Raw genomic sequence first — 12,958 nt, 5'->3', positions numbered from 1 at the left:
TTTCCTATTAAAACCTAATCCATAAATGCACACAATAAACAAAAAATTAACAACATTAATGCAGTCCCATTAAACAAGATGTGTGCCTCTACAAAAACACACATAATGCACCATACACCACATCAATTATTACCCCTTCTACAGTTCTGGGAATTGATTGTTCTGTTTCTCCTTGCTCAACATTAACAGGCCTCTGATTGATTTAAAATAAAACAGAAATTTCAGTTTTAAAATTCCACAATTCTATAAAGTTTGTTACTACATTCATCAGATTTGTAAGACATTGGGATGTATGATAAATGAACCATGAAATTTAGATTAAAACTATCTTCTCATTCAATGTAAGAACTTATGATATTGTTACATGACTAATTTCAAGATGATGTGAGAATTCTCATAAAAAGCCAGCCCCTGAAACTGGCAAAATTATGCAAACTGTGTTGTTTAAATATTTCAATTCAATGATACATGCATTATCATTATATTCCAACATGAAAATACTATTGTCTTATTAGAAACATGTGAAAAATGAAATTAAGCAAAATACACATTTCAGTGTAAGTGCTCATAAGAATCAGGCAAATAGAGAAAAATCAGAAACATGCATGTCAAACCCTCATCGATTTGACACTGTAATATCACTCAAGGATTCTTTCTCTATTTGAAAAGACCATTATTTGATCTCTGCATCACTGACTCTGCACACAAGTTTTTCAATAGAATCTTCAAAAAATGAGGTTTTGACAGTTATCTGCCCTTGAAATGTTCATTTTCAGTATATTTCTATGAATTTGTGACTCAATGGTCCAGCATGATATCGAAAATCTTGTCTGCTTTCCTTGATTCTGATGGTGCAAATAGTCAAATTACACTACCAATATGATGTTTTTTGGTTTTTTTTTCATACAATGTTTCACCCACTGCCTGATTCTTACAGGGACTGACACTTGATGATCAAACTTTCCACATCTAGCAAAACAAAATAGGACTTCAGACCACTCATGTAAATAAGCAATGTAAACTTTTGCTTCACATAACCTTAGAAAAACTAGAAAATATATTAAATTCTCTTTTGTTTTTAGCAAGTCCAGTTTAAGATGCAGTGTGAATTCAAGAACTTTGTTACTCTTATTAATGAAGAAATATTGGTTTAAGTAAACCATTTTTTTTTGTGATTAAAATGCTATATAAAATTTCAGGCTTCAAAAAAACTCTGCTGCAAGTTCAAATTGAAGAGTTATGAAATAATCAACAAACTTATAAAACATGATCACGGAATGAATGGATGAAATGATGTAAACTGAAAATTAAAGGTACCTTAAAAATTCAAACATTTCTTTTTATAAACATCTAATTATCATAGATAAGGGCCAAACTGAACTAACCCTATCACTATGTAAATTGCAACACTTCCATAACTTTTAAAACACATATCTAATTTCAGTATATAAGCACATTATTTTTGCATTTTAGCAAAGTTATTTTTTCTATACATGAATACATATTGGTGAGCCAGCAAACACTTGCATGGAACTTACTTCTTTTGCATATCTCTGCAAAAATATTTTTTTCTTAGAACAATATTGCAGTCAGTGACAGAGGTTAAAATACTTGACCAAACCACCACCAAAGTGAAGTTTAAATGATCACCCACTGACAGTAAATAGACAGTGCATGATTAAATCATCTTAGAATTACAATACATTTCATATTTTCTTAGCTGCATCCGTAAAATCCAGTAGACTGTATTACATTCATACTATTTTGACTCCAGTAAGAACAGAACTTATTGCATAGTATCATTATTGCAATAAGTGTGACAAATTTTATCAAAATAATTTAAACATGATAACCGACTATTTTCACCAATGCATACTTCAGATTAATCCTGACCTTGCAATAACTCAAATAACATAAAGTTCTATATTGCAAATGTTTCAACAAAATTGCAATAACAAAGCTGTACAATAATTTCTTACTTAACTTTTCTCTCTCTTACAAACTCTACTCTAGTGTTTTTTTTTTCCTTTCCTTAAAGTTCTACACTATTCATTACGGAAATCTATTGTGATTCAAGTAATTAGGTTTCGTGATAAAACTTCTACTGGGAAGTGAGAGAAAAATAACATGCTCTTAACTGAACAACTTAAATTATTATATAACTTTGGCATATGGGATTGCTTTTTGTTTGGTAACAGCTAGTGTTTAACATACACTAAGCAGCTGATTTGAACATAATTTATAATCAAGACTATATAATTGAACAGTTTAAAGGTATTTTGTTTATTTCTCATTCATATATAAATGTAATAAAGAAACACAAAGGATTCTTCTTTTTAAAAATAAATTTTCATAGTGAAATTTTGCTAAAGTTATCAAAAAATGTTCCCCTATTATTTAATAAGAAGCTACAACTCACACATGTTTCCAACTGAAATACCCATCATGAAGATATGAAAAGCTATAATACTATTCAAAACTTCAAGGTGCATTCAATGACAAATGAAATATATGTCTCTTTAGTTACTTTTAACACTAGAATAAATGAATTTGAAAAAAAAACTTTCTCAGTAGTAAACTAGAAAACTGTGAGCAACACTCACTAAAGGATAACCATGCTCCTTACTCCAGTCAGAAAAGTCGTAAAACAGGAAGTTGATGTTGTTTCAGTCTAAATCTCAAATTATATCATATAGTATACCTATATAACGCTTCTGTCAAAATATCAAATGGCTGTGTGATGAGTAGTAACACAAAAAAACTTCACCGAAAAAAGATGAAGACGGATGAACAGACACCATGATCACTGTAATTATCTTTTCAAGTCTGTGTAACATACTAAAAGATTGTCTTTAATTCAATGTCACTGAATGCTTTCAAACATTTCACAGAAAGACAAACATTATATAAATCAAACAAACAAGAATACTAGATCAAGTTTCAACCCAATCAGAAATCTACCTTCTACAGTGATATAGAGTGATGAGAGTCTGGATTTTTGGTGTTTGCGTGACATTTCCCTATCCAGCAGATAAACAACCTCAAACTTAACCTACCTGAATCTGGGGTAAAATAGGTAGAAATATTTATATTAAGTCAAAAAACACATAAAATGAGAATTATGCTTTTTGGGGGATGTAATGGGAGTGGCACTTCTTTAATATGTAGAATAAAAAACAAGTAGAACTAGATTCATTTTCATTGCAAAATAATTGTCATGTTTTAGAAGGTCTTATCTGAATATGAAATGACTATTTTGAGTGTATTGTTCCATAGAGTAACTTTCAAATTATAGCCTATTTCATGAAACTTTAGAAAAATACAGAGTAGTGCATAAACTGATATTTTAATGGAAAGAACAAAAATCTATTTATACTGAAACAGACTATATATAAATATCACTCAGAAGCAGAGGAAGTAGAAAAGAATAATTTCATAGCTTATCACATTCCATTTCTAAAGATTCTACCTCTAATCCTCTTAACAAACTTTTATCAATAGCTATAAATTTGTTTCCCTAATTTCCTACTCCTGACATGTCTTATAAGTACATGCAGTTTAAAATTCCATACTTAAGATCAATTGATACATACATGTATTTCTTGAGGTGTCCTACTTTCCAACCAGGCATCAGCAATAGGCTTCCATCCTACCACATTGTTGTCAAGGTAAACAATACCCTGTAAAGAGAACGTGAGTATACTACTGATAATAATATTTTTTGGTATTTTAGAAAATTTTGAACGTGCTTCAACAATGTAAGGAAATACAATTTTCATATCTTTATAATTTAATTTAAATTGTAATAAAGTTTCTGATTATTAACACCATTAACATTGATTGGTCTGTGCTCCACGATTTAAATAATCCCTAACAAAATACACTTCTTATTACAAATCAATTTAAATTTTTTTTAAATTATTAAATTAATTAAAATTTATCATCCATCCCACATAAAATAATAAGGAATGTTTCTAACTTTTGAATCTGGTTAAGGCAAGTTTACAATTTTTATAAACTGCCTCACGTTTTTTACTTAAGTAATGCTATATCCTAGGAACAATTACTGCCTATGAAATTTATATGAATAATATAAAGTCGGAAACATTCCAACCAGAATAAAGAAGCTTTAACAGTTGTACAATAAATACCCTAAAATGTTAAAAAAAGGTTGTCAACCGAGTATAATAGAACAGGATAGAACCACAAAATATCACCCTGCATTTCTGACAAAATAACAACTTACAGATTTGGCCACTGTTGATGGGGAGGCATTAGCTAGGTTATCAGTCTCAAATACAACATTGATGTTTTCTGACAGGAATAGTTTGTCTCCATTCTTAAGATGTATCACCTGGAAGAAGCAAAAAAAAATCATATGCTGAAATATCATTGATCATTTGGTAAGTAGAGTGGCACTTGTACTTAAAGAATCTTATAATTCATCTCCCCCAACCTTCCTCAGACAATTAGGTTGGATCTTAGCACCAATAGGAATTAGACAAAAGTTCAAGTCCACTTGTTTTTCCTATAATCAGTAAAGCATTGTTATGTGGCTTTGATCTGGTTCTTCTACCTCTTGTTTCTACTCATATTTAACAAATAAAAGCACAGACATCTGTATGCACAATTCAGAAGTACATCGCTGTCGAGAATAATTATTTCAATTTTATACTGCAATAGTTTTATCAGAGCAACTAAAATGCATTAATAATACCACTTATTATTTTAGCACCACTATCAGAGATCACAAGCAGGATAGAAAAGTAACAAATAAAAACTTAACAAACTAAACAGTGATTTAGATAACTGTAAAATGATAATAACAGTTTTTTTAATCAGAAATAAAACAATATGCAAATTCAGCAAGAATTGGATTAAACACTTTGCAAAGCCTCATGTTCATGATTCCATGCCTCATCCATATATTATTTTATTTCATGTCAACAAGCTGTAAGTGTATTTGTTTTTTTCACCTAATCTTATTTTCTTCTGATCAACTGAAAATATCAGAATAACTTTTCTAACATCATATCATGCTGCACCTACCTTTTCCTCACTGAGGACAGCATTGAAGTTATCTGACCATCCAGGATTGAGTGGTCCATCTAGACATATCCAAGTGGTACTTTGGTTCTGAAAAATAATTATTTTAATTAACTGCAAATTAACAGCAGAAACTAGCCACAGCAATGATATTAACCTCATTAAATAACAAAAGGACAAAACTTAGTATGTCACAGAACCATCTCTTAAATCTAACATTTGTAGCATAACCATTTATGTTTCTGAGTAACACAAAGCAACATACATATAGTAAGTATAAACTTTTAAACTTGTTCATATGATGTTATATCTAAGCCAACAATCTGAGAAAGTGACCTAAGTATTTGCATTTACCTTAAACAAATCCAGTCCTTATCACAAGAATTTTTTCCATTCAATTCCTATACATATATATTTTGTATAAACATATACCATAACCAAACCAAAATTTTTCAGTCTTTGTTGTTCAGTTTAGCTTTGTACAACACAAGGAATAATGGTTTATGATCTACAGCTGTACTTCAGACTTACTCTGTTAGCTTTCCTGCAGGATGAGGTAACAATTCCATCAACCCAATCATGATTGTCTTTCAAAAAACCAAACATGATTGCATAATCATCTACCACCATGGGATTGATTCTGATTATCTTGTGCTGTGATTCAGCAGGGTTAGAGGTACGGCTGATGTGTGAGCCTCGAGAGGCAGCACCTCTTGTCTGGATACTGAGGGCATCAACAAGGGTCTGGATACAACTGGTCTTACCACTGCCAGGAGGTCCTGCTACAATCACACCTGGTAAAAAAAAAATCACAATATTAACTATATTTCCATGTCTTGTCTTTGTCCCTGGATTCAATTCCTTTGATTTGCGCTAGAATCTTGGTTTCCTTGATTACTCATTGACAAGAATTCATCTTTTTCTATGATTATTTTCTGGAATTAGATTTCAAAGACATAAAATAACTTTTAAATTGACATATTTCATATCATTTATCAAAATACAACATTTCCTAATTAGAGGATAATCAAAATTACTCTGCCACATCACAGGTAGTCCTAGCTAAGCAGAAAACACCTAAATAGCCATTCTACCTGATACATGCTCTCTAATTCATGACAAATAAAATTAAAATGTTTTATAATATTCTAAGACCCTTATTCTTGTAGGATAGCCATACTCATTTAACTGATTGAGTCAAAGTAGAAAATTTACAGCAATACAATTCTATTCTTGAAGAATATGGATTGGTTTTTCTATTGAGCAATTTCTGAATGTACAAACTTAGAAGCCAACACCTACAAATAGTTTCCATTTCCCTTCACTACAGGACTAGGCAAATCTTACCATGATAGACCTGTGATGTCTCATACAGCTGTTTACAACGGCTGATCCAGGGTTCATGGGCAGATAACCCTTTTTCTACTGCTTTCTGTTTGAGTGCTAGCTCCACATCCATGCCACGTGATCTGGCTGAGAAAGTGTTCTTTGGTGGTGGAGCATCAGGTAGACCAGTGAAAACGTCATCTAGTATGTTCTTAAAGACTTTGTTATTCTGCAAGGATAACAAATTTGTGAGTTTTTTTTTTCAATAAAACAATGTTTGCAATGATAAAAAAAACAAATTTGTGAGGCTTATATACAACAATATTTGCAATAATTATACTAGTTACAGTCAGACCTACTGTATATGTAGTCATTGTTGCAAAATTATTTAAAGGTAATACTTCTGAAAAAAAGTGAATTAAGAGTTTCAAGTAAACAAAAATAAAATTGCATCTTAAGATGGCCACAAAAAATCTACTTGGGACTGTTGTAAAAGTAAAGAATAAATAATGTCCTTCTTTTAATTGAATACAAAATGGCAGTAATACTTACATATGGCTTTTAATACAATGTTTTTCTTTTTTGTTGTTGATGAATTCACCTTTATTGTGAAAGTAATTCATAAAATAAAAGACAAATATATAATAAACAGAATTTTTTTAGTTACTCCTACCTCTTCAGTCATTCTGGGACAGATAACTTCTTTGATTGTCTGACAAACTAAAGCATGCTCCATCTTGGCAGCTAGAGTCATAGGATTAGGTGTTCCCATCTTCCTGGTTCCAGCTGTTAGTGTTGTTCCTCCCATCTTAATAGAACTTGGGGCTGCCACTGAAAATAAAAGAAACAAATAGTCAACATTTTTTTTAAATTGCTTGCTTCAAACCTGGCTGTATTTCTCCCTGTAAATTGTTTGTATTCAATGTGTACAATCTTAAAGCCTCAATTATACACCTTACCATGTATCAAATATTTCAGGTATTTATTGTTTGCACTTCAATATCACTTTTTTCCAAATACCTCAATTTAAGTAGCAATTTAAGGCTTAGTAAATTTCATCAATATTGAAGTTAGCTGTTTATCTAATATTCTTTGATTAATATTGAAACAAAATGCATATTTACATGTAACACTGGTTTGAGGATTCATGATATTTCCTGTCTTAAGTTGAGCAACATTATCTGATGCCTGGCTCTCAGATCGAGATGTCTCATCTCTCCTGGCATCCATTTTGTCTACAAACTTATCATCTTTGATGGTTCTCTTCTTCATGGCAGCTTTCTTCAAGACACCAGTCCATGTAGCAATGCCAAAGAGATGGTGGACTTCTGGTGGTCTGTAAAAATTGAACATTAATGTAATATGTACACATTTATTGGGCAGTCAAAGAAAACATTCATTGGGCATATATGCCACATATTCCGCATTCTTTTGGGGTATCTTTAAGAGATTTGACATTTTGGTATTCATTAATGTAAACAGTGGGTGTGGATTTCCCTTAGGTCATCCATTACTTAATTACTTGATAAACACCATGACTGTATACATCTTTTCTACAATAATTGAAATTTATTTAATATTCTTACATACAGAAACAAATGCCTTTACTATGGAAATGTCAAGCTGATAGATCTCCCCTTTAAGGCAAGGGCTAGCCAGTGATTTTTCTAGTGCTCGTAATTTTGCCAATGACGAAAGACTTTTCAGAATGACAAAAATAATCTAGTCTCATTTCATCACTTGAAATCTTCGAAAGTACAAAAAACATTTAGAGCTGTAAGCCCAACATTGGTTCAATTGGCAAAAGTGACAATATTATTACCCCAAGCTAATTACAACTCTCAACAGGTGTCAAAATGTGTAAACAATCACCTAATTTGCCAATTACACTAATCAGGCACGTGGCATAAATGTCAATTTCATGAGCACTCAAGCATGAAAGTTCAAATGCCGGTGACAATTGCAGCTGGCAAAATTCCTTTACTTCTCATTAACTTTGTATCAAAATGACATAAAAAGTTATCATTTTTTGTACATCAAACTTGAGCGTAAACCAAATGTAGGTAATTTGGTCACTACAATTTGTAGTTGTATGTTAGCACTATTTACGATCTCGAAAATATCATTTATGCCATCAATTAATTCCTGAGGGACCAATACTAAATTTATATGACTGAAAAATAATGACATAAATTTATCATCAACTCAGTCTGGATCCCAAAAGCACAGTTGAAAATTGTGCTAAAAATAGAATCTCATGAGGCAACAATAGGGAAAAACCTATTTGAATATATTTATATCTGTCCAATGTAGCACTGGTGCAAGTTAAGGCACTTCCATATTTACATTGTGCTTGATGTATTTTTGTGTTTCTACAAAGGGTGGCAATGCAGAAAATACCTTTTTTTTTATTATTTGAAATATATTTATAATTATGCTGAGACGTATGCCCTTAATTAATGTATAAAAGTGTAAAGGGATTTCTATTTTTGATGATTCTTAAAAGTTGGGGAGTTTCCTTTTTAAATTAAATCTCAGGCATCCTATTTGGATTCTCTGGAAAACATGCTTGCATAACAATGAAAACAATTTGTGCTTTATTCATATGCAATGTACATGCACATTTATGATTTATTTCATGTCTTTACACAGTGCTGTAAATAACAGATGATTCTAAAATATCTTATGTCAGATGCAAATACTACCGAACTTAAAAACAAAAAGCAACATAAAAATGGTCCTCATTTTCTCACACGAAAGTGACTGAAGCTTTCAAAATCCTGGAAAAAATCCTGGGGCTATCTAAAATAATACTTACAGCTGGTTAATGGTAAGATCTGACAATGTCTTCAGCCGGACTCCAAGAATATTTGGTACTTTAAATCCATGTGAGGCACATTTGGCCTTCAACACAAGACAATGATCTGGTTTAATCAGAGAAACAGTTCTAAATATAGCAGCCACATAATTTGGCATTCTACATGATGGAGGTTGTGCAGCTGGGTTAGAGGTCATGTGAAGGGCTAGGCCTTTCTTCAAAGTGATCTGAAATAGGATGCAAATAAGGAATATAAACAATTCAGTATTCTTTAAGGACTTCTTTTTTCTTATACTTCAAACTTAATGTATTTTTTTATATCAAGATGTTTATTCAATCGAATTTTTCTTTCATTTTTTTTTCAATATTGTTACAGTTTTTCTTCACATTGTACCTTGATACCTAGAGATCCCCTATCTTTTTTATTTAACACACAAAAACAGTCTAATATATCAGATACAGTTTTGTTATTCCCTCTTATAACTTGTGCAAGCCAAGAATGTTTTCACTAGAGAACTTTAACTAACCTCTTGACCATTGCTGAGAGAAGCATAGCTATGTCTGGCTTTAAGAGCTGTTAAAACTGAGGTGACAAAGTCTAATACTACAGACATGGACAGGTTGTTGAGGGTCTGTGCTTCATCAAAACATGCCCAACATCCTTCCTGAAAATTCAATATTTGTAAAAATGAACAATAGTTATAGTTCTAAATCATTGCAATTGTCAATGATATAAAATGTTTAAGGACACAGCATATTTTTTTCTAAATCAATTTAGTTCATTACAATATACACCTGTTTTACTCTTGTTGTTCTATATTCAATAAAAAAGTATGTTTATTGCAAGTATTGAAATTTGTAGAACAGTAGAAAACTAATTTCTTATTAGCTATTTTGTATTTTGAACTAATATTTAAGCAGTTAGCCCTATTTGAAATGAATTCCTACCATTGCAGTCCCTTGGACAATCTTGCCCATTCCACTTGTATTGCTCTCTGGTGAGCACTGAGCCAACATCAAAAATTTTCCTAACAAATTAGCTAGTCCCTGAAAATAAAAGAAAACAAAATGAAATTCAAACAATTCATCAACATTATGTCAATATAACTCAACTAATTAAGGAGACAATATATAGTATGGAAAACAGCAGTTTTTATACATAGTAACTTTGGATAATAGAATATAATTTTGTATTGTTATTCTGCATGGTTCTATGTTCTGATACCCCCAAACTCTGTTCAAATTATCTGTTACCATTAAACTCTGTTTGCAAGACAATGTAAAGGTTTTGGTTTATGTAAATACTTGATTGATACTTAGAATACTTTGTACAATACAGCCATCAAGAAACTCAAACAGAAATTGACAAAATTGGAAATAAGTATACAGAATAATAGAGTATCCAAGCAGGAAATCTGGATTTTGAAAATCAAAATCCCCCCCCAAAAAAAAACAAAAAAAACAAAAAGAAAATTACTCCTGCTGTAAGGTATTCAAACCCACCAACAATGTGCTTATATATCACATTAGTATAACCCCACCATAGACATGTGCCTGTCAGCAGTCAGGAGATGTCAGTCATTAATATGTCTAGGTGTCATTATTGTATTTTTTAGTTGTTTTTTTTAAGAAGTATCATCATTCTTATAACTTTTGTTGTCAGGGTCTTCCAGAACTTGTGTAAAGGTGCGTTTACAATTGCTGAAGAACCTCGGTGATCTCTGATAGTATCTAATTTTTTTTGTATTCAGGTAATACACATGTGCAATTGTTGGATTTCACCATATCTGATCCTGTTTCTACAGCTCACTATTAATACCTCATTAATACTGAGTAAATCACATGAATTACCTTGACAGTTTCTGTTTTTCCTACACCACCTGGTCCAACAAGATGGCTGCCCTGAACATTATTGAGAGCCTGAGACATCGTAAGGAAACATCTCTCTGTGACAGGAGTCAAAGCAACACCAGGCTCAGCCCCGTAGAACTCATTACAGTAATGGTAACATGTGTCTAGAATCCAGATCAATGGCTCATGTTCTTCCTCTGTAAAAATCAATGCACTCATTTCAGGCAATTACAAAACATAAATTTCATCAATACTGGTTTAGAGATGTAACGCCTCAATTATAGTCTACTAAAAAAATTAAGTTTAATTAGAGTACATAAAATGATGTCTCAGAAGTTTTCATTTCCAAATAGTTCATACAGATTGTGAAATTCAATTCTATTATACAGTAAATAAATTTTAATAGACTGAATAAACTCACAATAATTTAAAACATGACTACATAGAAATAAATGGCTATTGAAAACCTACTGCAGGATAGAAATTTCTCAATAGGAGTTGTCAATTTGAATATATGGCTAGTGTTATGAAAATCAGGAAACTTATTCCTGTTTAAAATACTAAAATAAACAAAAAGTAATGATTTAAAGCATTTACTTAAAGTCTTGTTCTAGAAAATAAAATAGTAAGCAAATTTAAAGTTCTAAAAGGCTAAAATATAAGGTTTAAAAGATGGTTCTCCACGCTATATTTGCAAGTCTCAAATAAAAATTGTTTTTATCAGTAAAATAAAGATTAATTAATTGTATGTGGAATGATTTTGGATTTTAAAAATGAGTTGCAAGTCAATACATCAACATGTAAATGAATAAGATAATCGAACCACAGGAGCCTATCAATGAAATGATATCCAGTAGTCAATTAATTTAAACTGTAAAATATATTTGTTTTAGCCAAAAAAAAAATACCCTAATATATTTATGCTCAAAGATGTGTCAACATCTTAGAAAGCTAGCTTTCATAGAATAAGGAATTTTGTGACAAAATGACATAAGAACTATAATTCAGTAATTCTTGTAATGAAACTCTATGATGTGCATGTGTCTGTATAATGTTGGTGCTACCCCTAAATTAAAATTTTCCACCATACAAAATTTTCACATAATCTTTAAGGCAATCTAACAGAAGTTCAGTCTGCAAAGTACCAGTGATAGACAGGCAGACAGAAAGACAGAGAATGGCCAATATCAAGTCTTTTCATTTTGTTGAAGCAGACGACAAATATGAATTATGATAAAATGATGAATAGACCAAACTTTGATGATACCACATTAAATTTTGCAAATTTTAAAAATTGATCTTTTGCCTATATCACATACAAAGATATTAAGTTGAAATTTTCCTCAAATCCTGAGTTTTGCCTCAAATCTTCAATTTTAAGTGACCTGATTGATCAAAATATGAGTTAAGAAAGATTTGAGAAAAATGTCAATTTGAGGTTCTTTATGAAACCCACACTTGTCTTGAATCTGAATCAAACTCAATGACAGTGTTTAATGAAGATACACTGGGTATGCCAATTACCAATATCAAACATGAATACGTAAAATGGCTTAAGAAACATAAATATGTAAAATGGATTAAGAAACATGAAAATGTAAAATGGATTAAGACAGAGTGCAAATTTCCACTTTAATAGTTCAACTTAAAGATTCATGGCTTAAGGAGGTAGACCTAAGGTAAGGGACACAACTCTTACAAATCATTGGAAAGTAAATTTAGCATTTAGCATCAATTTCATGTAAACATCAAAATAACTTGGACTGATTTCAATCTGTTTCAAATGAAAGCTTGATAGGCTTTGGTGAAATTGAATATGATACAAACACATCACTGATTTCAAGAGTTATGTCCCTTACCCTAGGTCTATCCTTAAACAGATAAGCATATCAATTTTTTTAATAATAAATTAATCAT

At 31.2% G+C, this 12,958-nt stretch overlaps 1 protein-coding gene across 1 annotated transcript in view; it reads right to left on the bottom strand.

The window, feature by feature from the left end:
• Positions 1-12,958, bottom strand: part of LOC148614290 (uncharacterized) — a 91,656-nt gene that overhangs the window by 44,667 nt on the left and 34,031 nt on the right. The window contains exons 41-52 of the mRNA XM_088588342.1: positions 11,042-11,238; positions 10,139-10,237; positions 9,718-9,855; positions 9,191-9,417; positions 7,497-7,708; positions 7,046-7,203; positions 6,394-6,601; positions 5,578-5,840; positions 5,050-5,136; positions 4,247-4,354; positions 3,594-3,680; positions 134-193 (exon numbers count right to left, since the gene is read on the bottom strand). Coding sequence (XP_088444468.1) covers positions 134-193; positions 3,594-3,680; positions 4,247-4,354; positions 5,050-5,136; positions 5,578-5,840; positions 6,394-6,601; positions 7,046-7,203; positions 7,497-7,708; positions 9,191-9,417; positions 9,718-9,855; positions 10,139-10,237; positions 11,042-11,238 — 1,844 coding nt within the window. The remainder of the gene's footprint in view (positions 1-133; positions 194-3,593; positions 3,681-4,246; positions 4,355-5,049; positions 5,137-5,577; positions 5,841-6,393; positions 6,602-7,045; positions 7,204-7,496; positions 7,709-9,190; positions 9,418-9,717; positions 9,856-10,138; positions 10,238-11,041; positions 11,239-12,958) is intronic.

This window comes from Perna viridis, chromosome 6 (genome assembly GCF_037379345.1).
Source record: "Perna viridis isolate PV_CMFRI_1.1 ecotype Kerala chromosome 6, ASM3737934v1, whole genome shotgun sequence".
NCBI classification, from domain to species: Eukaryota; Metazoa; Mollusca; class Bivalvia; order Mytilida; family Mytilidae; genus Perna; species Perna viridis.
This window is presented reverse-complemented; position numbering and strand designations above follow the sequence as displayed.